Below are 27,998 nucleotides of genomic sequence, written 5' to 3' on the forward strand. Positions count from 1 at the left end.
CTTTTAGGTGACCCACTGGTTAAGTCCAGGAAAAGTATAATACAGAAACTTTTGTTGAAATGGAATTTGGTATATCATGTTAACAAACGGTAATGTTAGCTAACACTTACAAAATTTTTATTATATGCCAGATGCTGTTTTAAATGTGTTAATCCTTACAACAAGCCTATAAAGATTGGTATACCATCATTAGCATGCCCATTTTACAATGAGAGACTGGAAGCACCAGGAAGGTAAGGAACTTGGCAAAAGTTATGCAGCCCATGAAGAGTGAGGCATCCGGCTTCAGAATGGGTCTTTTTAACCACCATGCTGTGCTACCTTAAAGTTGAGGTATAGAGCATAAAACCTATAGAGCAATAGAGCAGGATGGTTGAACATGGCTACAATTCTCAGCTCTGCCATTTCCAAGCTATGTAACCCTGGACAAGTCACTTAACCTTTTTGAGCCTAGATTCTCCCTTTTAACTAACTGTACTTCCTTGTACCTGTAGGATTATTGCAAAACTTGAGTAGGATTACGGATGTTATGTGCTGAAAATAGTGCACTGCATGTTCTATAAGCACAAGATATTAATTACATGGTCCCAGGCCCTCGCAGAGCCCAGCACCAAGTTCTCTAGACCTAACACCCACTTCTATGATACCCGATGCAGTTTTATGCCCGCCTAGTTTCTACGGAAGGAATTAAGATGAATATCTTTTGAGTTTGAATTATTTTGCCTCAAGAACTCTCTACAAAGACCTCAAATCAGCCTAACTGAATTCCATCACCATTTTTTTAAATTCTTCTTGATCAAGGCCAGCTTTATGTCACTGGTTAGATTTGAAGTATAAAGGCATGTGTATCCCTGTCCCTCAGCCCTCCTATTGGCATTAGTGCACAGCTGGTTTATCTCTGTTTTGAGCACTGCTCTCTCCTCGGGAAACCTTTCTAAATAGCCAACACCCATGAGAGGTGTAACATCAATCCCCAGCATATTCATGCGAATTAGTTTATCACATCCTTTCTCAGTGCCAGGATAGTCATAGGAGTGAATTTGGGGGCAGGATTCAGGAAGAGAGGAGCTAACGTGGAGGGAGGTCAGTCAGGGATCAGAGGAGGGTCAAAATGGAGAACTGAAAACTGATAGCTGGCCAAGGGCAATAGAAAGGAGTGACTGAAGACCCATGGCCATATTGTTTTCAGTTTTTTCTATTACTGACTTCTGGGATTTAATTTATTAGGGAACACAGTGTCTACTTTCTACTGGATGAGTCCTTTCTCAAACAAGTGACAACGTGCAATCGTTTGCAAATCAGCCTCTAATGCCATGACCAGCATTTAGGCTGCAGGACCCTCATGTAGTCCTTTTGTGCCTTTGTGATTTTTGTATCTGTCAATCATCTTCAAAAAATGCTTAGAATGATAGTTATTCTTCTTCAAGTTGTCTTCTCCTATGTACTTATAAATGATACTGAAATATAGTAAGGCCTAAATCTGATATAAGAATGTTCTTGGCTGGGCGCGTGGCTCACGCCTGTAATCCCAGCACTTTGGGAGGCCGAGGTGGGTGGATTACCTGAGGTCAGGAGTTCGAGACCAGCCTGGCCAACATGGTGAGACCCCGTCTCTACTAAAAATACAAAAATTAGCCAGGCGTGGTGGCACACGCCTGTAATCCCAGCTACTCGGGAGGCTGAGGCAGAAGAATTGCTTGAGCTCAGGAGGCAGAGGTTGTAATGAGCCAAGATCATGCCACTGCACTCTAGCCTGGCTGACAGAGCAAGACTGTGTCTCAAAAAAAAAAAAAAAAAAAAGAATGTTTTTATATATATTGTGGTTATTTGCATTAATAATTATAAAGCATAGCTTAAGTCCTTGGATGAAATTGTAACAGCCCCATTGAGTTCCAGGGCTACTGAGTGCTATGTTAATTTCAGAAATGATTTTAGTTACTAACACTTCTGTTGTCGGTTTTGATATGGAATTTCCCCTTTGAGAGCTTCATGTGTCCTCGTGCTGGCACTAGGTCCAAACCAAACAAGACCTGTGATTATTTAAAGAAGGTACTTTGACTCCACAGTTCATTCATCCTTTACGGATACAAAAATAACACATTGTTTTATCTGTGAGTATAAGAATCCTTTTTCAAAGGAAATAAAAAGAGCAGACAGTTTCCTTCCTGGCTAATTCACCAACCTCTTTAAATCTGTTAAACATAGCCACAGACACAACTTGTTCGCTTGGTTTTATTTCCTAAACTCAATTTGACAAGATAGGTCAGTGTGAGGGTCCATATGCATCTAACAGGAAATAAAGTCTAAATCTAGGGAATGTTTCATAGCTACCAGGGTGGTAAGAACAATGACTCTAGAAGAAGAGTCCCATTTCCATTATAAAATTAATGAGCAGGTACCGTATTCAGCTGTTGTGAACAGCATCCTAAGATCAAATGTTAATCCAGTGAATCCAAACTCCTTCCATTCAAGATACTGCATCTGACTCACACATGCAGGCCTTTCTAAGGTCCACATACTATTAACATTCAAAATTTCTTCCTGTGCAAAGTTATATTCTTATATAGACTTGAAACCTGCCTCTTGGAAATTTCACTACCATCTCCCTTCCTTGGTTCTAGTTATCTTTTCTGGTGTGTCAGAGAATGAGTTAAATGCCTCTTCTGTCAGAAAGCTCCTAAACTATTTCAAGAAAACAATCTTGTTACCCCCATGTTGTCTCTTTTTTGGACTAAGTATCCTCATTTTCTGGCACTATTCTATTCCTATCCAGGATATAGCGCTACTTATTTGTTTCTTTTATAAATGGGCACAATATTTCAGGTGTGGCTGGATGATTGCCAATCATGTAATCTATATTTTCAGCTAACTACTTTTTTTAAGCAAAAAAGGTTGGATATAGCCATCACTTTTATAAAAGAGAGCAAAGGAGAAGGCCAAAAAACTACAAAAAGCAGACACAAGAGTTCAAAAAGCATGGCAGTTGGGGGCAATAATGAACAAAATAATGGAATATATAAATATATATTCCATTATATATGCCATATATTATATATATGTGGCAACCCATATGGGCAATTCAAGTGAAAATTACCTCCACTTTTCACAAGAGTAAATGATATGGCTAACAGAAAGGTTTAGAAATTATCAGTAATGCAGTATTCTTAACATCTGACTTTTCAGAAAAGCATAACATTAATGGGAAAAGGAATCAGCATAGGAAGTCTAGAGGCATGTAAACATGAGAGAAATGGAGAAAATAAAAATAACAGGATCACTGAAAGAGTGCTTTTGCTCAATTTTATCCTAAGTCCTTGCAGACAACTTCCTAAGGCACCTCAGGAATGAGAAGAGCAGAGGAAGGGCGGAAATATTCTGAGGTATACGTGGACTCAAGTCTCAGCCTCACCACACAGTCATTGTGCGACTTTGGGCAAGTTGTTTAACTTGAGTTTCCATCTTCCCATCTGTAGATTGAAGATACTACTATTGACTTCTTTAGATTCTTACAAGGTTAATAGGATTAAGTATGTCACAAGTCCAGCACAGCGCCTGCACATAAAGGTCCTAAATAAATATTTCGTGCTAAGTGCTGGGCATGTGTACAGGATACAAAGATATGTCAGACAGTACTGTCTCAAAGTTTATAATTCGGTAGGGAAGAGAAGCATATCAACGCCAAAATAATAATAAAAGGCAGAATAAAATAAGTACTGACTAATGATTCCAGAAGCGGGGAGTGAGAGAGCAGAGAATGAGTATCTGCCTCAGCTGTTCATCCCGGAGGATATTCCAGGGCAGAAAGCATTTCAGCTGGCCTGAGAGGATAAGAAGGATTTGGCTGGAATAGGGGGTGGAGCCTACTCCAGGATGCACTAACATCACAAACAGAGGCCACGCTTGGCGTTATGTGGCAAGTCCAGCTCACTAATGGCCAAACGACTGACTCTAACCCAATCTGGAAGGCCCCACGGTGCTGCTGATCTGGCCTGGAGCAGCGAAAGAATAACAGCAGGCCTCCTGCAGAGCAGACTGCTGGCGAACAGAAGGGTGGTCGTTCTGAAGGTGGGGAGAAGAAACTCACAGATGTCGTAAATGCACAGTTTTAAGCACACTGGCTTCTGAGAAACCCACATCAACCTGGCAGAAAAAGGAAGGAAGTCAAGACTTTGGGGAGACCTACAAACACGCAAAAACGTCACTGCTTCATACCCAGGCTCCTTCCAGGCCATAAGAGTCCAGCCATTGCTGCCCCATATTCCCTGGTGGAGGGGTGGGGACAGGGGAAGGCAGTCATGGGGTGAGGGGAGGGGAGTCTGAGAAAAGTTCAGTTTTCTCCTCTGGTCTGCCATGACTAGACTGTGTGAGTTGGGTGAGTCAGTTCAGACCTCTCTGGAGGTTTATCACTGCTCTGTGTATCTCATGGGGTGGTTGGGAGGATATGGGGGAAATGACATTTGCTCTGAGGATTAGTGAGGTCTCCTTGCTCTCTGTGTTCCCTGGCCCGACACGGCCATTCCTGAGGGCTATATGTCTGGGGTGCCTGTTAAAAGACAGATTAGCAGCTATCTGGGGAAGAAGGTGTTAAACAGAGATGCTAATAAATTGTTTCTGTATGAGCGAGCAGAAAAGTGAACATAATGTTTTAGAACAAGGATTATTTGCGAGACAAAACCATTACTAAAGGTATTTGGGGAATGCTACCCTCTCACTTTTTCTGAAAGTATAAATTTGTGGTAGAGTAGTTTCAGACTTTCAGGGGGCTCTTTAAAATCATCTCCTTGTGAAAGAATAAAGATGATGTTCTGTTTTAAAGGGGTTTGAATTCTCAGAGTTAAAATATTTAAGCAATGTAAGTTTCAGGGGGAAAAAAACTGAAGTACATTGCCTTCTTCCTAGTTCCTCCCCGCAAAATACTTGCATATTCTGAAGTCGACTGGTTAGCATTTGGAAATAGGCTACTGAACAAATTCCATCTTTTCACGTAAAACCTCAATATGCCATAGATATTTACATCTAAGAGGTGCCAATCTGATATTTTATGATGTTGTAAATTTTATGTTTTGGATGATTCTTAGCATTAGAGAACTGAAACTGAGGTCGAAACTGTTTTCCAAATGTAAGCCACATGGCCATAGCCAGGGTAGGATTAGGCCTCTTTGTATTTTGCTGCTGAGCAAACTGTCTGAGACCTATAAAGAGGAAGCACTTGGAATATTTTTCTTAAATGTGATCTGTTGATTACATGTTGCTTCTTTCTGATAATATATTACAGCCCACTTCATTTTAAAAGCCAGCTTATAAAAGCATTTGGAATAGCAGCATATGTCTAACTCCTGGGAATTAGAAAAGGAAAACAAATGAACAATTTTAAGTGTGCGAGTTCCCCCTCCTCAGCTACCCCCTCCCTTTTCTTCCATTTTGGACATCTCTCTCACAGGTGTGGACTACTCTGGCCACTCTCTGTGGCAGGGCGTAATAACACAGTCAGAACTGGGTTTCCTTTCTTCTGGGAACGACTTCTCCCGCAGACACTGTGTTCGGACTTCGGGCTCTCGAGGATGGCCAGCCAGTGTCTTCACCTTCTGCTTTGCCAGACAGAACCAGACAGTCCCTTCCCGGAGTGGCAGGGAGAGGGGAGAAGGAGGTCAGGGAAAGGAACAGACTGGAGCGGGCAGCAGGAGACTGGGAGGTGGAAAGTTAAACAAACAGGGAAATAGATGTCTGACCAATTTCTTGTTGCTTTCTTAAGCAGCTGTTTACCTTGAACAGTGAGGTATGCTGAACTTTCCACAGAGCCCTTCTGGTTGGTGGCTTTGCAGTGATAGACACCTTCATCCTCTTCTGTGACTCTTTCAATAAACAGCGTGCTGCTTCCTGGTCCTAAAATAATTCCTGAGGGGTGAGAGATGTTTAGATTAGTGGGCCTGGATGACAAACAAAAAACAGCTACTTCTGTAACACAGCCTTCTTCCTATCATTATGCATTCAGACAAGGAAATCCGAGCTCTAGTGAACCTGGGGCAGGGTTGCTTATTTGTTTTCTCTGGGTCCAGGCTTTCTTTTTCTTTTCTTTCCTTCTTCTTTTTTTTTTTTTTTTTTTTTTTTTTTTTTTTTTACAGGCTTTCTAATAGCACCTTCACCACCCAGCAGAGCTGTGATCCCCAGCTTCGGAGATGCAAATCCACCCACCCTGTAGAAAGAAATGCGAGGCAGCTGCCATGCCCAACTTGAAAGTTGAAGACATCAAGAAGGCAGCATATCTAATAATAACAACTATCATTGACTCAACGCCCTCTGTGTGCTCGGCACTATGCGACACACTTTCATACCTTGACATTTACAACCAGCCTGTCAGCTAATACTGTCTTCCTTTTACAAATGAGGAAACTGAGATTCTGTGAGATTAAGTAACTTCACCAAGAGCATGCAGTTTGACTGAAAGCACATTTGTGACATATGGGTCAAAGAAACTAATATTTCATTTGTCATAAGGCCTGGTGAGTCAATATAGCCTAGTGATGAAGAGTTTGCCTGGGCTGTGTTTTAATCCATGCCTTAGCGCTTCAAGCTTTGTCACTTAGGCAAGTTACTTGATCTTTCTAAGTTTCAGTTTCCTTAATCTTAAGATAAAAATGAAAGTAATTCTTACTCTATAAATGAAAAAATAAATGGCAAGCCCATGGTACATAGTAAGTGCTCAGTAAATGTAAGCTTAAGGGTTACTACAGAGCACAGTGCAGTGGAAGGAGCCCCAAGAATTTTCAGACCCCTGAAAGGCTTCAAGACCTTGAAGCTTCAATACCTTGTACTATCACCAAGGGTCTGTTGAGTATTTACTCTGCCATCAGTTCGTGTTACAAAACAAACAGCAGGCTAAGATGTGGGCAGGCTAAGACATGGTATCTGTTGAGAAGGAAAAATTAATTCATACCAAACACACACATTTACATTCTCTCTCTCCCACACATGCTCAACACATACACTCACACACACAAGCCAGCAAATAGAAAATGTTTAATGAAAGAGAATGAGTGAATGTAGCACAGTATACCTAATTAAGTGGAAGGTCTGGCACAGGGAAGGAGATCAGTAAGGAAGGGTATACGTGGGGAAGGCTGCATAGAAGAGGTGGGCCTCGAGTTGAGGTTTGAAGGATTGTCAGAGGTGAAATGAGAAACGGAAGCATGAGAAATGGCATGATGTGGAAATAAACAGGAATTGAGTACTTGTTCCAGAATAGTGATAAAACAGGCCTGGCCAGACTATAGGCTGTATTTCATTAGTTTAAATAGTTTGTATTTCTCTTATGAAAGATGTACTCAATATAGAAAAGTTGAGAAATATTTGAAAGCTTAAAAAAGAAAATGTAATATTACAAAGCTATGATAGTCAAAACAGCATGGTACTGTTATAAAAACAGATCCATCAACCAACGGAATAGGCAAGGGCCCAGAAATCAACCCAAACATCTATGGTCAACTGATTTTTGACAAGGTGCCAAGAACACACAATGGGGAAAGGACAGTCTCCTTAATAAATGGTGTTGGGAAAACTGGATATCTACATACAGAAAAATGAAAATGGACCCTTCTCTCATCCCTTATATAAAAATGAACTCAATATGTATTACAAACTTAAATGTAAGACCAGAAACTATAAAACTACTAGAAGAAAATGTGGGGGAAAAACTCCACGATATTGGTCTGGGAAGAGATTTCTTGGATATGACCCCAAAAGCACAGGCAACGAAAGCAAAAATAGGCAAATGGGATTGCATCAAACTAAAAACCTTTTGCACAGCAAAGGAAACAATTAATAGAGTGAAGAGACAACCTACAGATTGGGAAAAAGTATTTGCAAATCATACATCAGATAAGGAGCCAATATCCAAAATATATAAGGAACTCAAACTACTCAATAACAAGGAAACCAATAATCCTATTTAAAAATGGGCAAAGAAATCAAATAGACATTTTTCAAAAGAAGACAGATGGCCAACAGTTATATGAAAAAAATACTCACCATCTCCAATCACAAAAATGTAAATCAAAACCAAAAGAGGCCAGGTGCAGTGGCTCATGCCTGTAATCCCAGCACTTTGGGAGGCTGAGGTGGGCGGATCATCTGAGGTCAAGAGTTCAAGACCAGCCTCGCCAACATGATGAAACCCAATCTCTACTAACAATACAAAAATTAGCGGGGTGTGGTGGCGAATGCCTGTAATCCTAACTACTTGGGAGGCTGCAGCAGGAGAATCACTTGAACTGGGGAGGCAGAGGTTGCAGTGAGCTGAGATCGTGCCACTGCACTCCAGCCTGGGTGACAGAGCGAGACTTTGTCTCAAAAAACAAGAAAAAAACCAAATGAGATAGCACCTCACACCTATTAGATTAGCTATTATTAAAAAGATAAAAGATCACAAGTGTTGATGAGGATGTGGAAAGAAGGGAACCCTTATACACGGTTGGTGGCATTATAAATTATTACGGCCATTTTGGAAAACCATATGGAGCCTCTCAAACAACTAAAAAGAAAACTGCTATATGATCTAGCAATCCCACTACTGGGTATCTACCCAAAGAAATTGAAATCAAGGATGCTGAAGAGATGTCTGCATTCCCATGTTTATTGCAGCATTATTCACAATAGCCAAGATATGGAGGCAACTTATGTGTCCATCAATGGATGAATAGATTTTTAAAATTTGATGTATATATAAAATGGAATACTACAGCCTTAAAAAATAACAGGAAATTCTGTCATTTATGACAATATGGATGAATCTAGAGGACATTATGTTGAGCGAAATAAGCCAGGCACTGAGAGACAAATGCTGCATGATTTCACTTATATGTGGAATCTAAAAAAGTTGAACTCATAGATGTAGAGAGTAGAGTGATGGTTACCACAGGCTGGGGTGGGGAGAGTTGGATACGGACAGGGAAGATATTGGTCACTGGGTACAAAGTTACAGTTAGATAAGAGGAATATGTTCTGGCATTCTATTACACAGCAAAGTGACAACAGCTAAAAATAATGCACGCTTCAAAATAGCTAAAAGAGGATTTTAAGTGTTCCCACCACAAATAAATGATATTTGAGCTGATGGGTATGCTAATCAGACTTATTTGATCCTTCCCATTGTATACATGTATTAATATTAAAACATCACACTGCACCCTGTGCATATATATAATTATTATTATTTGCCAATTAAAGAAATGGAAAAGGCTGGGCGCGGTGGCTCATGCCTGTAATCCCAGTACTTGTGGGAGGCCGAGGTGGGTGGATCATGAGGTCTAGGAATTCGAGACCAGCCTATCCAATATGGTGACACCCCGTCTCTACTAAAAATACAAAAATTAGCCGAGCGTGGTGGCTCATGCCGGTAGTCCCAGCTACTCGGGAGGCTGAGGCAGAAGAATCGCTTGAAGCCGGGAGGCAGAGCTTGGAGTGAGCCAAGATGGTGCCCCTGCACTCCAGCCTGGGTGACAGAGCAAGACTCCATCTCAAAAAACAAAAAAGAAAGAAATGTAAAAAACACACAAACTCCAAACACCTACAATCTCACCTCCCAGATGTTGTTTCTTTAGTCTTTCTAAAGTGTACTTTCTGAAAACACAGTTTGTTCATTTATATAACAAATATTTTTTGAGCTCCTACTATGTACTAGACACTATTCTAGATACTGGTGATACACTATCAAGCAGAAGAAATCCTTGCCTACAAATTCTAGTTTTGGAGAATTACAAAGTGAGTATCAACAGATTAAGGTATTAGAGAAACCAGAGGAGACAACAATGAATTAAGTATGAACAAAAGATCTGAGGGATGGAGACAAATTATAAGGGTAATAACTTGCTTTTTTTTGTAAGAAAGGAAATAAATAGCAAGAGTGGAGGATGAGCAGTATCGTCTAAAAAATTAAAAACACAAAACTTTGCTGATTTGATAGATGAAAATGATTGTTTTAATTTGTATTTCTTTGAACATTTTTTCATGTGTGTATTAGCCATTTTTATTTCAAAAGACCTGTTTTGAGTAGGTGACTGGAAAAGGTGAATTCAGATTAAGGAGAGCTTTGAAATCTTGGTTGAGGAGTTTCAATTCCATGTAGAAGGAAAGAGAATCACAAAGATTTTTGAGCATAGTGAAAGCGACATTTAAGGACGTTCAGTCTAGAAGGAGAATACAGCTGGACTGGAATGAGGAAAGCATAGCATCTGCAAGTCCTGCTCATCAGTTGTAATTCAGGCAAGGAATGATGAGGTCTCAAATCTGGATGGTGGGAAAGGAAGTAGAGAGGAAGAAATGGAAACAGATACTTTGTAGAAACAACCTATAGGAATTGGTGCTTTACTGGATACAGCAATAGAAAAAGAGAGAGATGAGTCCAAGGTGATTCCAATATTTTAAACCCAGATAACAGGGAAAAAATGACAGCTCTTCCCCATAACCCTGGCTAAGTCACTTAATCTTTTTGTGGCAAGTTCCTTACCGGTAAAATGAGAATAATACCTGCTCCACCTATTTCATGATCAATTGAGATAGCTTAAATGGAAGCATTGAAGCTTTGAGAAGTATAAGATATAGTACAAGTGGCAATCACAGAAAATAAAAGTGTGGCTGTACAGTTGCTCGGGGTCAATGAACATTTATAAGAGCAGCTATCTTGCTACCTACAATCATTACAATCATCTCCATTGCAGCAGATCTGAAACTCAGCCAATTTTCTATCACTCAAATCCCAACTCAAGGATAGCATCATGGGCTGGGCACAGTGGCTCATGCCTATAATCCCAGCACTTTCGGAGGCCGAGGTGGGCAGATTGCTTGAGCCTAGGAGTTCGAGACCAGCCTGGGCAACATAATGAGACTCCATCTCCACTAAAACTTGGAAACAACAACAACAACAACAACAACAACAACAACAACAAACAGGCTGGCACCATGAGTAAATAAAGTTAAAGGACTTGGATTTCACTCAAGGAGAGTGTGTAATTATGAAAGGTGAGAGATGGTAGCCAGGATGCTCATGAGCTAACATCATCTGGCACAGATTCCTCTTTCTAGCCCAAGGAGGAGAGGAGATGGGGTGAGAAGGTGTCCAAATTCAACAGGCAAAGCTCTTCTTTCTGATATGCCCTCTATTGTACTATAACAAATGACACAGAGACATTGATGCTTCCCCATCAGATAGGCCACTCAGACGCTCAGAACTGTCATCAGGCCCTTGCTCATCCTCCACTCTTGCATTTATTTCCCTTCTTACGAAAATAAGCATGTTATTACCCCTATAATTTGTCTCCATTCTTCAGATCTTTTGTTCATACTTAATTCATTGTTGTCTCCCCAGGTTTCTCTAATACCTTAATCTGTTGATACTCACTTTATATGACCCAAATCGTAGGATACAGGCTCTGTTCTGCTGAGGAAAATACATTTTTAAAGTGGTTCTATTTTTAGTTTAATTTTAATTTTTTTGACTGTGAGCACTTTCAAAAATGTTAAAGTGCAGAAAAAGTATAACTCATGTATCTACCATTAAGATGATCAGAGGTCAACATTTTGCCATATTTGCTTTAGGCAGACCCATTTCTGTCTTTTATATGAAATGAGATTTATAGATACTTTATCCCTTCCTTTACCCTCTCTCTCCAGAGGTACCTGAAATTGTACTTTTTCTACATAGTACATGTTTTTGTACTTTTTCCACATGCATGTTTTTGTACTTTTTCTACATAGGTATATATCTGTACAGAATACAGAATATTATTTTGTGTGCTTAAAAATTCTAAATAACAGGTATTATAGATTATATATCCTTTTCAACTTGATTGTTTTCCCATTCAGCAATGCTTTTATATTTATCCTTTTTTTTTGAGACGGAGTGTTGCTGTCGCCCAGGCTGGAGTGCAGTGGTGCAATCTCGGTTCACTGCAGCCTTTGCCTCCTGGGTTCAAGTGATTCTCCTCTCTCAGCCTCCCAAGTAGCTGGGATTATAGGTGCCCACCACTGCATCTGGCTAATTTTTGTATTTTTGTAGAGACAGGGTTTCACCATGTTGGCTGGTCTTGAACTCCTGACCTCAAGCGATCCGCCGGCCTTGGCCTCCCAAAGTGCTGGGATTACAGGGGTGAACCACTGCTCCCAGTCCATGCTTTTTAATTGATGGCAAAATGATTGATGTGAAATTGTATCTTGCTGTGGTTTTAATCTACATTTCCCTGATTACTAGTTAGGTGAAATATTTTTATTGGCCATTCAGGTTTCTCTTTGTGTGAACTGCCTGTTTCTATCCTTTGCCCATTTTTCTGTTGTCCTATTTGTCTTTTCGTCAATGATTTTAGGGTTCTTTATATGTTTGGGATGCTAATTCTTTGTTGGCTTAATACGTTTCAAGTCTTCCTTCATTGTATGAACAGTGTTTTAAATTTCACTTATGGTAAATTTTTATTTTATTTATTTACTTATTTATTGAGATGAGGTCTCTTTCTATTGCCCAGGCTGGACTGCAGTGGCAAGGTCATAGCTCACTGCAGCCTTGAACTCTTGGGCTCAAGTGATCCTCCAGCCTCAGCCTCCTGAGTAGTTGGGATTATAGGTGTAAGCCACAGTCCCTGCCATGGTGAATTTTTAATACAAAGCTTTAAATTTTTTAACATAATCAAATTTATCAGTATTTTTTTATTATACTTTTTGTGCTTTTTGTTACTTAAGAACTCTTTTCCTACCCTGATATCATAAAGCGTTCACCTTGTATACTTTCTTCATAAAATCTGTTTAAGAGATTCATTTAATATTTTGTGTTTTCTTATTTAGGTTTTTAATCAACCTAGATTTTCTTTTGGGGAGGGGTATGTGTATGGTGTGAAGTAAGGACCTAATTTTTACCATATAAATAGCCAATGATCCCAGCATCATTTATTGAATAAGATCTTCTTTTAACACTAAGTCGTTGTGCCAGCTCTGTTCAGATACTATCTGAATTTTTTATGTTGAAGCTCCCATGTATTTGTGTATTTGTGATTCTGTTTCTAGGCTCTTTATTTATTCACAGTGACCTATTTATCTATCCCTGTACCACATAAGTTAAATTATGATTGCTTGATAACACATCTTGATATCTGGTATGGCCTCACCAGATAGCTTTCGAAATGGTCTTGACTATTCTTGGCCCTTTATACTTCAATACTTTATACTTCAGATTTTGCTTGTCAAATTCTGTAAAAAGCACAATTGGAATGTTTATTGGAATTCCACTGAGTTCATATTACATTATAATTTGGGGGAAATGGTCATATTTATTTTTAGGTGGAACCATATGGAATTGCCAATACTTTGACGTACAAAAATGGCAATATGGTTCTACCAATAAGTGTTTTTGTAGAAGAATATTGAGTATCTTTGAGTTATTTAGGTTTTCTTTTATGTCATTTAATAGTTTTATGATTTTTCTCTTTAAATATCATGTTTTTCTTTAGTTATATTTATTCCTAGATAGATTTTAATTTTGTTGTTATGCAAAATAGTATTGAGGTCTTTGAGAGGTCACTGTATTTGAATTTTCTCTTTCCTTTTTGGGTATTAGTCATTAGAACTAACATGTAGAACTCACTTTTTTTTTTTGAGGCGGAGTCTTGCTCTGTCGCCCAGGCTAGACTGAAGTGGTGCAACCTCGGCTCACTGCAACCTCTGCTCCCGGACTCAAGGGATTCTCCTGCCTCAGCCTCCCTAGTAGCTGGGATTACAGGTGTGCACCACCAAGCCTGGCTAATTTTTGTATTTTTAGTAGAGATGGGAGTTCTACCATGTTGGCCAGGCTGGTCTCGAACTCCTGACCTCAAGTGATTCGCCCACCTCGGCCTCCCAAAATGCTGGGATTACAGGCGTGAGCCACCGTGCTCAGCCAGAACTCACTTATAAACATGATACTCTGCTTTGTGTTTCTGAGATAGTTTAATTGTAGGCCTGCTTGCTTGCTTCTAAAGGATAGCCTAAGTCATTTCCATGTGCTTGTTTGTGTATTTCCTTGGCTTCTGCCACTAAATACAGATTTTTTAACCACTGAAGACATAACAATTCCCATGGAAACTCATTATTTATTTCTCTTTACTCTTAGAAGCTGTATCCGATGGACCAACAGGGCATAGAGTAGCACTTGCAAACATAGATGTCTTCAGGAGCCAGGCACGTAATATAAATGAGTTGGGGATAAAATAATGGAAGGGGGACTATGTCTCTGGAGAACAGAAAGCCTGTCTCCCACCTAAAAGCAGAAGCCTTTGCTTAGCTCCAACCTATTGAGAATTTGGGGACTTGAGTCTGGTGTTGTCTTCTGAGTTTTAGAAAGAAGGCAGAAATTTGAATTTTTTTTTAATGTTAAAGCTCATGATTCTTAAATGTTGGCAACCAGATCAACTTATATAGATCTACTGTGAAGGCCAATAAAAACATGGATGCAAGATATATTTGACATAACTTAGAGTATGTACATGGGGATAAGCTTTTATGTTGTTACTAAGCAAGGACCTTCATGATCTGGCCCCTTCCTATCTTCCCAGCTTTGCTGCCTGCTGCATCCCTACATGTGTCTTTGGTATGAGCCATACTAATCTATTTGCAGTTTGTTCTAAGCCTCAGTGACTGCACACGTGGTTCCCTTGATGCCTGGTTAACATTTGCTTGTTCTTTAATATTCAGCTCAGGATTAGCTACTCTGGAAAGCTTTTTTTTTTTTTTTTTTGAGATGGAGTTTTGCTCTTGTTATCCAGGCTGGAGTGAAATGGCACGATCTTGGCTCACTGCAACCTCCGCCTCCTGGGTTCAAGAGATTCTCCTGCCTCAGCCTCCTGAGTAGCTGGGATTACAGGCGCCTGCCACCACACCCAGCTAATTTTTTGTATTTTTAGTAGTGATGGGGTTTCAACATGTTGGCCAGGCAGGTCTTGAACTCCTGACCTCAGGTGATCCACCTGCCTCGGCCTCCTAAAGTGCTAGGATTACAGGCGTGAGCCACCACGCCCAGTGGAAAGCATCTTCTGATGCTCTTGGACCCCGTCTCTGTTACTCCTGCATCACCCTGTGAATGCCCCTACTCTGGCACTTACCTTTTTGTCATAAAATTGCTGACTTTCTTATCTGCCCACTCCACTGTGGGCTCCTGGAGAATGGTAACTCTACCTTATTCATTATTGAGTCCCCAGTGTCTAGTGCAGGCCGATAGACAGCTGACCTTCAGTAACTGAGGAAAATGACCACATAAATGAAGACAATGGAAAATGTCATGTAGAGGGTGGAGGAGGGGAGTGAGCTTTGCAATATTTGTGGAATATGATGAAGCTAAGCTAGTTATTAGTGCTAACTCCCTGGGTGGTAGCATGGACTGATGACCTGCAGCATGCCAAGCTCACCTCAGAATTTATAAAATTCTGTCAGTTAATTTTGTCATCTTAAGGTTCAAAAAGCCTCAGTTCCTGGAGCTTAGAATGCAAACTCTGGTGGTTTTATGCGTTTGCTAAAGCATTAGCCCCAAAAGGACAAGTAAAACTTTACACTGGGCTGTTTTTGTAGAAACGTGTGGTGTTCTCTAAAGTATCTGACGATGAAACTCAGTGTGAGGATTTGAATTACCTATTATGTTGGTTGCTAATGGAGGATGTGGATAAGTTTTTGACCATGATGGCCTAATTTATTCATGGGATGTGGTCTAAATTTTCAAGATGTCCAACTGTCAATTTTAAAGGTGTAATTTTCAAGGGACTCTGTAGATAGCTTTATTTCTTCCCATTATACCTTAAGGTGAAGGACAATCTTGGCATTTTATGTGTGAGCACCATATTGCCCAGGGAAGAGCATGGAATATAATTTTAATCCAATTCACCATTGAGTAAATAAATCTGTAGAGCTTTTGAATTCACCTATTTGATTACATAAATGCAGGCCATGTCTTTGCCTCCTGTTCCCCCCACACACAAAAGTGGCTTGTTGCTCTCCTAAATGGGCCTACTAGTCTGACCAGCAACTTCTGTTTTGTTGCTCAGTTGACCATCTGTATTGTTGACTTAGAGAACATTATATTCATCCACTTTGGCCAAACTAATATTCGTCATCAAAACTCTCTTTTTTATTCATCAAAGTCCAATTCAGATGACATCTCCTCCATGAAATCTCCCCTGATTAGTCATCAGAAGTGCTAATTTTTATCTGATGTTATTTTATACCACTCACATTGCACATTTATGAACTGACTTTGCACCTATTATGTTTGTTTTTCAAAGGTGAGGATTATGTGTTGCTTATTTTCATTTTCTCTAGAATATAATAAAGGATCAGGCTCAGAGTAGGCAATTAATGCATGTATGTTAAGTTTAATAGAATAAAAAGTGAATTTTGTCTGTTTATTTATTTATTTATTTATTTATTTATTTGTTTGTTTGTTTTTTGGGACGGAGTTTCGCTCTTGTTGCCCAGGCTGGAGTGCAGTGCACGATCTCGGCTCCCTGCAACCTCTGCCTCCTGGGTTCAAGTGATTCTCCTGTCTCAGCCTCCCGAGTAGCTGGCATTACAGGCATGAGCCACCATGCCCGGCTAATTTTGTATTTTTAATAGAGACAGCATTTCACCATCTTGGTCAGGCTGGTCTTGAACTCCTGACCTCAAATGATCCACCTGCCTCGGCCTCCCAAAGTGCTGGGATTACAGGCGTGAGCCACCATGCCCGGCCATTTGTTATTGTTATGATTGTCTTGGCTCTCCAACTAAAGGATAAGTTCTTTGAAGTTGACACATAATAGTTTTCAATAAATGGTAGCTATGATGATGATGATGATGATGATGATGATAATGATGATAGCTATGATGATGATGATGATGACGATGATGATGATGATGACAATGGTGATGATGATGATGACGATGGTGACGTTGATGTATACAGTTCTAGGTACACAGTAAATAATCATATCTTTAGATTGGCAGCTTTTTTTTTTTTTTTTTGAGACAGAGTTTTGCTCTTGTTGCCCAGGCTGGAGTGCAATGGTGCAATCTCTGCGCACTGCAATCTCCACCTCCCAGGTTCAAGCGATTCTTCTGCCTCAGCCTCCTGAGTAGCTGGGATTACAGGTGCCCACCACCATACCCGGCTAATTTTTGTGTTTTTAGTTGAGATGGGGTTTCACCACGTTGGCCAGGCTGGTCTCCAACTCCTGACCTCAGGTGATCCACCAGCCTCAGCCTCCCAAAGTGCTGGGATTACAGGTGTGAGCCACTGCGCCTGGCTAGATTGGCAGCCTTTAATTGATTAGCTAAGAGCAGTGTCCGAACTAAGAACCAGAAGAGCCAAAATATAGAAATGGCTAAAAGTGACCCAGGAAAGCTAGAGGCAAGATGTCAGATTGACTTTCCACAAAGGAGATTTTATATATCCAGTCAAACTTTGGATTTTTGGAAAACTATGTCTGAGGAACATAAATTCAAGTTGAGTAAAATGGCAAAGGCTGACAAAATTGGAAAATGAAGGCCAGGCGCGGTGGCTCATGCTTATAGTTCCAACACTTTGGGAGGCCAAGGGGGTCGGATCACCTGAGGTCAGGAATTCAAGACCAGCCTGGCCAACATGGTGAAACTCTGTCTCTACTAAAACTACAAAAATTAGCCAGGCGTGGTGGTGGGCACCTGTAATCCCAGCTACTCACGAGGCTGAGGCAGGAGAATTGCTTGAACCCAGGAGATGGAGGTCGCAGTGAGCCAAGATCATGCCACTGTACTCCAGCATGGATGACAGAACGAGACTCCATCTCCAAAAAAGAAAAGGAAAATGAAAAACGATTAATCCATAAATGACACTAAAAAGATGAGTGATTTCAGTGCTTCTGAATGGTTACCATGTGGTTTCTTCTTTATTGAGAATTTCACCCTAAGATCAAGCCTCATGGCAAAGCCTTTGTGAATGTAAAAAAAAAAAAAAAGTTGACGTATGGGATAATTTGAGACACAGTGAAAAGCAGCCTTGCAATAATATGTTAAGCTGGAAGAGAATATGAGAATGTTGCAAAACATAGCATCTAAAGGAGACTTGATGGCAGTGTAAGCCCTGATAAGACAATTAACGCTTTAGCCATGAAAAAGACAGAGAAAGAACAGGAGCACTGAGAAAAGAATAAGACTGGGGACAGTGATGAAAAATGCCATATAGGCCAGGTGCAGTGGCTCATGCCTGTAATTCCAACACTTTGGGAGGTAGAGGCAGGAGGACAGCTTGAGCCCAGGAGTTCAGGACCAGCCTGGGCAACACAGTGAGACTACTGTCTCTATAAAAAATAAAAAAAATTAGCCCGGCATGGTGGCATGTGCCTGTAGTTCCAGCTACTTGGGGGGGTGGGAGAGTTGGGAGGAGGCTGCAGTGAGCCATGGTAACTCCACTGCCTTCCAGCCTGGGCCACAGAGCAAGACCCTGTCTCAAAAAGAAAAAAAAAAAAGCTGTATAATATTCTTCTCACTGTAACCTCTGAATAAGGGAAACACCATAGACAAAGGTCCTTTCATTTGGGATAATGTCTATTCCTTCACTACTTTAACTTACAAAATAGAGTTATGATGGGGGGAGGGGGGAGGGATGGCATTAGGAGATATACCTAATGTTAAATGATGAGTTAATGGGTGCAGCACACCAACATGGCACATGTATACATATGTAACAAACCTGCACGGTGTGCACATGTACCCTAAAACTTAAAGTATAATAAAAAAATGGAGTTATGATAGCAGAATAGTTTCTAAAAGCCTTGAAGAGGCTATAGTTAAAATGAATCCTTTGAAACGGTGCCAAAAACACACGTATTTCTAAATATTTAAAATGAAAGCATCTTTGTGCACTTTCACTGTGAACTTTGCTCTTGTTCTAATAAAGCATTTCAGGATGATTCAGGCACTTAAAAATGTGTCAAATGGTCCTAACTCTATGGTTATTATCTATATAACCTTAGCTATCAGCTATGTTTATTTGTAAACTGTGAACACATGCATGTAAGTTTGTGCGCACACCCACACACTCCTGTCCCAATTAATCCTTGTGCTATGTTCAGATTGGCCATAGCCTGTCCACAAGGTTGGATCCGTTAGTCCCGAAGAAGATGGCCAGTCACCTACAGGGCTTTTTTTGTGTGTGATGAAGTAGCAATTCTAATGACCATTTTAAGACAGGAAAATCAGTACTATTGCACTCCATAAGAAGTTAGTCAAGAAAGTGTTTTTCTCTCAATAGAGGAGTAGTTACATAAGTTATGGGAATACAAATCATATTACAGTGTATGCCTGCTAAAAAGAGTGGGGTAGAACAATACGTTTTGACTTAGAAAGACCTCCAAGATATATCAAGTAATAAAAGCAAGTCTTAAAATGACATATGGTGTGACCTTAACTCAAATTTTATCTCAGAAATGCTGGGTTTCCCATATAAGCCCACTACCAGTCACTCACTGTAATCCATTATCTTATTTTATTTTCATCATAACAGTGATGACTATCAGAATTTATACCATATGCTTATATAGTAGTCCCCCTGTATCTGTGGTTTTAGTTTACCAACGTGCAAAAATATTAAATGGAAAATTCCATAAATAAACAATTTATAAGTTTTAAATTGTACACCATTCTGAGTAGCATGATGAAGTCTCTTGCTGTCTCACTCTGTCCCTCCCAGGATGTGAATCTTCCCTTTGTCCCGCACACATCTCCACGCTGTAGCTGCTACCCATCTATGAATCCCTTAGGAGCTGGCTGGCCTACCAGATAGATGGTCCCAGTATCACAGTGCTTGTGTTCACAGAACACTTATTTTCCTCAATAATGTGCTCCAAAGCACACGAATAGTGATGAAGCTGTGAAGTACTTCCTTTTAGTTAAAAGGTGAAAGTTCTCAACTTAATAAGAAAACAAAAAAATCATATGCTGAGGTTGGCTAAGATCTATGGTAAGAATGAACCTTCTATCCATGAAATTGGAAAGAAGGAAAAAGAAACCTGAAAAGGCATTTAAGTTTGTGGGTAGAAGGCATGAACAGAGCGTGTTCTGATGGACAGCAATTGGTATAATCTGAGGTGTCAGGCATCCTCTTGGGGTCTTGGAACAGATCCCCTGTGGATAAGGGGACATGACAGTAGTTTTGTTTGTTAAATTTGTTGCCTGTATTTTCCCATTAGAATGTAAATTCAAGGTCCCTGTTTTGTTCCCAGCACCTAATATGCCTGTCACAGGGTTGACTGTCAGTGAATATCTATTGAATGAATAAATCATTGGTGTATGTGTGTGTGTGTGTGTATATATATATATATATATTTTTTTTTTTTTTTTTTTTTGAGACGGAGTCTCGCTCTCTTTCCCAAGCTGAACTGCAGTGGAGCCATCTTGGCTCACTGCAACCTCTGCCTCCTGGGTTCAAGCAATCCTCCTAGCTCAGTCTCCTGAGTAGCTGAGACTACAGGCACTTGACACCATGCCTGGCTAATTTTTGTATTTTTAGTAGAGATAGAGTTTCACCATGTTGGCCAAGCTGGTCTTGAACTCCTGACCTCAGGCAATCTGCCTGCCTCAGCCTCCCAAAGTGCTGGGGGATTACAGGCATGAGCCACTGCATCTGGCCATATATTTTTAAAGCCCACATTTGTACATATGCACACGTATAGGTTAAAAAATGGAAAAAACATTGACAAGATACATATCAAACAGTTAATATGTATTACCTCTCCATAAGGGAAATTTGTATAGCTTACTCTATTTCTGTACAGTGGAAATGTATTCATATATTCCTCGTTTAAATAAAAAAAAAATATATATATATATATATATAGCTGGGTGCAGTGGCTCATGCCTGTAATCCCAGCACTTTGGGAGGCCAAGGTGGGCAGATCACGAGGTCAAGAGATTGAGACCATCCTGGCCAACATGGTGAAACCCCGTCTCTACTAAAAATACAAAAGTTAGCTGGGCATGGTGGTGCGGGCCTGTAGTCTCAGCTACTTGGAAGGCTGAGGCAGGAGAATCACTTGAACCCAGGAGGCGGAGCTTGCAGTGAGCAGAGATCGTGCCACTGCACTCCAGCTTGGCAACAGAGTGAGACTCTGTCTCAAAAATAAATAAATAAATAAAATAAAAATGAAACATTAAGACATGAAACTGTAGCCCTTTTTACCTCTTTCTCAGTGGCAAAGAGCCATTAAATGAAAAGTTTAAAAGCTATATGGGTTCAAATACTTAAACATTGCAAAACTTTGTAATATTGACTATGTTAGAATGAGTGAGTGAATGTTTTTGAGGCAAGAAAAGTAGATTTATATTTTATGACAATTTACAATTTTAGATTAAGGCAATAAAAGGACAAATCAAAACCCATTTAGTCAGAAGACTGTCCCACCGTGTGGAGGTGGGGGAGGGAACGTGACATAGAGTATGTTTTCTGCATTTCATTTTGTTTCTCAGTGATGCTCAGTTTAATTATGATTGAGTTGTATGAGATGGCTACTTAAACTAATATACAGTCTTGATTGTTTAAGTCTCCTTGGTAGCAGGAGATTATATAAAAATCAGGTTTATCATTTGAATGGGGAGGTGAACTTTCTTGACTTTGATTTTTTTCAGCAGCAATTTAGAGTCGTGGACTGAGTTCACTGACTAGTTATCTGAGAGTATATTTGTTTGCATATTTTCCTTAATTGAATTGGGCATAGTGGTGACCCCAGTTGCATTGCTGTGTATGTGCCACTTTAGGTCCTGATTAAACTGTCTGAAGTTTATGCTTGAGGGGAGGAGAGATTTCCATGCAGATTCTAGACATGTAAAATGGAAAAAGTCCATCTAATTATTTTGCAAAAACATGAACTCATGAAAGCATGTTTAAGGGAGTGTATGAGTTTTCCTTCTGTAGTCATCCAATCTTTAGTGTAGGGAGGAATTTGTTGATTAGGGATTGAGATCCCTCTCACTCTAAGAGCCCAGGCACTGGCTCTTAGTTTTGGGGTTAGTGTCTTTGGACAGAGTACAGCCTCTGAGAGATCTCTGGGATGACTGCTGGGACAGTTTACCACCCCCACTAACCCCTCGATGTCCCCAAATCTCTTTGTATCTCTTCTCTTTGTTTTTCTTCATGCCCCATTTCTTTTTCCCAGCCATTGGTCCCTCAAGCATTGACTGCTCTTCAGACAAAATTTGCTGCTGATCTTGGCCATGTTCAAAGTACATTTCCGTGTGTTGCAAGAGGTCACAGAGAGAATCAAAAGAGGAGGTTAATTCATAGTCAAAAAAGGAGAAGCTTTAATGGGCATGGGATTTCCGATTGGGGTTATGAAAAAGTTCTGTAACTAGATAGTGGTGATGGTTTTGCAACATTGTAAATGTACTTAGTGCCACTTAATTGTACACTTTAAAATGGTTAAAATGATAAAATTTATGTTATGTGCATTTTGCCACAATTTAAAAAAATGAGGCCTGGGCAACATAGAAAGACTACAAAAGAAAAAAAAATAGCTGGGTATGGTGGCATGTGACTATAGTCCCAGCTATGCAGGAGGCTGAGGTGAGAGGATCACCTGAGCCCGGGAGGTTGAGGCTGCAGTGAGTCATGATCATGTCACTGCACTCCAGCCTGGGAAACAGAGCAAGACCATGTCTCAAAAAACAAACAAAAAACAAAACAAAATATAAAGAAAAAACCCAAAAAACCCTTTTTCTAAAGTGATGCCCACATTTACAAGTTCTCTCCTATTTCTTTTCTTTTTTTTTTTATTGAGATGGAGTCTCGCTCTGTCGCCCAGGCTGGAGTACAGTGGCGCGATCTTGGCTCACTGCAACCTCCACCTCCCGGGTTCATGCCATTCTCCTGCCTCAGCCTCCCGAGTAGCTGGGACTACAGGCGCCCACTACCATGCCCAGCTAATTTTTTCTGTATTTTTAGTAGAGACAGGGTTTCACCGTGTTAGCCAGGATGGTCTCGATCTCCTGACCTTGTGATCCGCCCACCTCGGCCTCCCAAAGTGCTGAGATTACAGTTGTGAGCCACCGTGCCCAGCCCTCCTATTTCTTATGTCCTAAATTTTTCATTTAAAAATTTAGTAGGACCTAACACACACAAACAAACACACACACACCCCACCACCACTACCACCACCACTAAACTTAAACAACTAGCAGGGGGCCCTGCTATTCATATGAATAGATGTTTGTGTTGACCAATGTATGATCCCTCAGTTGGACCTTACTGTGGCTAGCAGCTTTCAGGAGGCTTTTCTGGGCTGAATAGAGATGAGGATGTTATGCTGTAAAATGCATCCAGGAAATTTTCTTTAGGCAAAGCTTTAGGATAGGATATATTGCTATGTATGTGTGTGTATACCTATGCATGTAGGTGCAAGACCTAAATCAACTGAATCTTGCCAATAAAAAGAGATACTTTGGGGCAGACTGATTCTTCATAAATAGCTTCTATTGCTTTCCAATTCAAAATGGAACTTTACTCATGGATTACTTTTCTGAATATAAATTATAGAACTCTATCACTGTACTTTTCAATCTCATTGAACTAGCCAAACATTAACAAGTAATTGCAGAATTGCAGAAAGCGCATAAAGCAACATTTTCAATTTTTTTTTTTTGCCATGATAGGGCTGTGTTAAAGTCAGGTTCCCTCTGTTGGCTGAGATGAGTGTTGTAGGTCTGAACTTTGGCAATGTCAACAGGTTAGTTTTTGTGTGCTGTTACCCCACTACCTCTCTTACTTCATTACTCTCCTTTCTTCTACCTCCTAAAAGAACTTTATCCTTGGAAAAGAACTGAGCCTTGATTCTGCAACATAGTCCTGGCAGGGAAGAAGAGCTACTTGCATATCAGCAGTGAGGCTTGGTTTTCCTTGATCTGGATGTAGAGAGCCCCTGACCTTAATGACACATATTGAAGAGACAGGGCTAGCGAGAACAGCTGCTTAGCTAATCACACCAGCAGATCAGCTCTGGTTTCAGGGGGTGCTAAGTAGAGCAGCCAGCTCACCCTCACAGGCACTGCTCTGCGCACACCCTGGATATCTTGTTCACATTTCTTTTCTGCAATAATAGTTCTTCATTCATTGTGTACCGTAAGGATAGATTTCATGAGAAGGAAAAGGCAACTACACCTCAAGTTTTGCAAAAGACATTTGACATTTCTGAATTTCATTAAGGAATTTTATTAAGGAATCAAGCAAAACTGCTGATTCTAGTAGCCTGAGGGTGACAGATGGTCAGTTTTTCATCCCTGGGTATTAACAGCCTCATTCCTCTCTCTCTTCTAAGGTTCCTTAAGATCTTTCCTGGATCTAGTCAAATCACTTGATAATTCAGAGGTGATTCTGTCCTCTTAGGTACTAGGATCTGAATGTGGTGCCTACAGATGCAGACATTTGGTGTCAGTGATATAGTGTGACAGGAAAGATGTCCTCTAACAGTTAGATAAACACTTAGTCCTAGTGATCAAGAAGATTTCATTTAAGAAGGAGTATTAATCATTGGGTTAGAGTGATTCTCTCCTGCTCCAGCCTCAGTCTGTTTAAGACAGAATTTACTCTTTCTGAACTCTTTGTTGTTCTAATACTACTGCTTTAACCTTAAAATATTCTAAAAATGTTTTGCTATCATAAAAATTTAGCTTAAATAATAGTTTGATGATGGTTTATTGGTTCAGGCAGGCTTTACTAAAAACATCTAAGATCAAGATTGCCTTCTGTTTTCTCAAATATTTCCAGAGAGGGAGGGTTTGTTACTTTTTTCAGACTTTTAATGACTCTTTCAGAGCACAATCACTTGTGAGATGGTTTGTGCCTGTGTCAGTGCAAACCTAAACTAGATAGGCCTTCTGCCATATCTTCTTGGCCAACTTATGTTACTTCCTTACAGTGCCACTGTGAAGAGGGTTGCCAGTAGCCCCCCTTGCAGCACCTGCTCAGCAATGTCATAACTTGAAATATTTTACGACCTCATTGGAGAACCTGGGAAGAATGTAAGGTAGAAAGGAGACTTTTTGATTATTTTGGAGAGCTGCCAGTCCTTTAGGCAGGTGGCCTGAAGAGGGAGTAAAGACACTCAGGGTCAAGGGTTCTCAAAGGTGACACTGTACCATTGTTCCAAGTCTGGTTTGCAAACCTTAAATATTTTTAGCCCAACAGAAAGAAATGTTTCTAAAAGGAGCTTTGCTGTCCATGTACCCCTAGGAATCAGACCATACTCAAAGCAACTACTGTCAAACAGGATTCATCTCTGACTTTGAACTCTTGTGTGGTGCTTCTTGGTATTAGTCCCTTCACACTGCATTTTCCTCTCTTATCTCTGGCTCTCTGTATTATATTCACTTCAGCTTGTCTACTCTCTTTTCACCTGCCTCTTCAAAGTAAATAGGTCTTAAATTACCTTCATCTTTCAACACTTTGCACCATATCAGTCCCTTCTAAGAGTTCCCAGTTGCTTCTTTACTCAGTTCTAATTTGGAGCCCCTACTAATTTTCCCTTATCTCTTCTTCCTTTCTGTATACACAGCTAACAACAATTGAGAACTTATTGTATGCACAGCATTAACATAGGAAAATTAAAGCACAAAGGGTGTATCTTTTCAGCTATCCAATGTATTAAAGATATTTTGATACCATGATTGAGCCATCGAATTTTTCTGATTGCCCATTTATTAATTTGCCTTATTCCATTTTTAGACCAATTGACACGATAATAGCGAATAAGGCAGGACACACAGGGTTGTTGCTTGAAGAAGCGTATTTCAGGTAAATACATGCATCACTTAATTACTCTAGATTTTTGGTTCTTCAGATTTCAGTTTTCTTGTTCACTGCTGTATTTGCAGAGCCTAGCGCAGTGCCAGACACAAAGCAGTGACTTATAAATATTTGTTAAATAAGTAAATATATGAGTATTAGGCTGATAGGACATGCATTCTGGACCTTTACAACTTAAAAGTAACACCCAATCTGAGTTCAAAATAATTTTAAACTTTATACATGTCTAGTTTTTAAAAAATGCTTTATGTGTTTTTAATATGCTTTAAAAATGTTTCAAAACATGCTTTAAAGAAACCAAAGTCTTCAAGAGACTTAATCTTTAATTTACCTTATATCTTAAAAGTAACCCCCAATCTGGGTTCAGAATAATGTTTACCTTTATACATGGCATGTCTAGTTTTTTTAAAAAATGCTTTATGTGATTTTAATATGCTTTTAAAATGTTTCAAAACATGCTTTAAATAAACCGAAGTCTTCAAGAGACTTAATCTTTTTTTTTTTTTTTTTTTTTTTTTTGAGTTGGAGTCTTGCTCTGTTGCCAGGCTGGAGTGCAGTGGCGTGATCTCGGCTCACTGCAACCTTCGCCTCCCGGGTTCAAGAGATTCTCCTGCCTCAGGCTCCTGAGTAGCTGGAGCTATCAGCATGCGCCACCATGCCCAACTAATTTTTGTATTTTTAGTAGAGACGAGGTTTCACCATGTTGGCCAGGATGGTCTCGATCTCTTGACCTCATGATCAGCCTGCCTCAGCCTCCCAAAGTGCTGGGATTACAGGCATGAGCCAGCGTGCCTGACCGAGACTTAATCTTTAAGGGCTGAGAATGAGCAGATATTCATTGTTTTAAATACATGTTTATTGGTGCCCACTATATCATTTAAAACTGATGCTCATTTGTTCTCTTGTGAGTGAGGTGAGCTAACATTTAGTTATGCTCAATGCTAAATGCCCATATGTTCAGTGTGCAGAGTGCAGGCTTCAGAGTCAAATTCTTCTGGTCTGAACCTTGGAGGGCTACTCACTAACTCTATGACCTGGGACCAGTTATTTTTCCTCTCTATGTCTCAGCTTCCTCATCCATTAGTCTGTAAAACGGTCAGAATCATTCAGCAAACCTCACAGAATTGTTATGAAAAGCAAACAAATTAGCATTAGGTAAGTTCTAAAGCAGCAGCAGGCACCTCGCAGGTGCTTGTTAAGTAAAACAGATCTGTGGAATGCATCTAATAATGTCCCTACCTCATAGGATAGTTGTGAAAATTAAATGAGATATCTCCAAAACACTTAACACGGTGCCTTGGTACCTGGTAAATGCTCAATAAATCTTATATTGCTATGTTTAATAGAGAAGACATATTAAGATATTATAAAATAAACACATGTAACACCAGAGAACAATGAAGTGATGTGCTCAATGACATGAGTTGTAAATAAACCTAGACATCAGAAAAAAGGAAGAATCACTTCCCTGGAAGGTGAGAGAAGATCTTTCACGACATCAAGAATTAGTGGGGCTGGGCGTGTTGGCTCTCACCTGTAATCCCAGCACTTTGGGAGGCTGAGGCAGGCAGATCACTTGAGGTCAGGAGTTCAAGACCAGCCTGGCCAACATGGTGAAACCCTGTTTCTACTAAAAATACAAAAATTAGCCTGGCGTTGTGGCATGCACCTGCAATCCCAGCTATTCAGGAGGCTGAAGCACCAGAACCTGGGAGGCGGAGTTTGCAGTGAGCCAAGATTGTGCCACTGCACTCCAGCTTGAGCGACAGCGCAAGACTCCATCTCAAAAAAAACAAAACAAAACAAAAAAGCATTAGTGGGAGGAGAATAACGTAGTGAGAGGAAAGAGAATTTTTCAGGCAAGAACTGAAGGCAGCCCATGGCCCAGAGGACGGAAGGGAGAAGAGGAGAAAGGAAAAAGTGAGGAAGAGTGGTGTCAGGGTGCAGCAGGAAGTTAGTGCTAACGAGCTGGATGGGGCCAAGCAATCGAAGCCCTGGGAAGCCTGACAGCGGTGCTGGGAGTTGGGCACGTGCAGCAGACAGCATGCCAACCCCGAGGTACTCAGGCAGTGTGGTGTGCAAGGCCCTGTCTCTTCTTGTTTGGGTTGCCCTGGCCAAGATTGTCTCTTGCAATCCGTTCACATGCATTCCAGGGCCTGCATGCTTAAGATCCCTTTTATTCCTGCTTGAT

General features: G+C 40.3%; 1 protein-coding gene across 2 annotated transcripts in view; it reads right to left on the minus strand.

Annotated features, from left to right (window-relative positions):
- FLT1 (fms related receptor tyrosine kinase 1) overlaps positions 1-27,998 on the minus strand; it is a 194,688-nt gene that overhangs the window by 51,392 nt on the left and 115,298 nt on the right. Inside the window, exon 15 of one of the 2 annotated variants that reach the window (XM_003818327.6) lies at positions 5,764-5,895. In XM_003818327.6, coding sequence (XP_003818375.1) covers positions 5,764-5,895 — 132 coding nt within the window. Of the gene's footprint in view, positions 1-5,763; positions 5,896-13,340; positions 16,945-27,998 lie in introns of those variants that run through there. The other variant, XM_008971604.5, reaches the window with a different exon arrangement.

This window comes from Pan paniscus, chromosome 14 (assembly GCF_029289425.2).
Source record: "Pan paniscus chromosome 14, NHGRI_mPanPan1-v2.0_pri, whole genome shotgun sequence".
Lineage (NCBI taxonomy): Eukaryota > Metazoa > Chordata > Mammalia > Primates > Hominidae > Pan > Pan paniscus.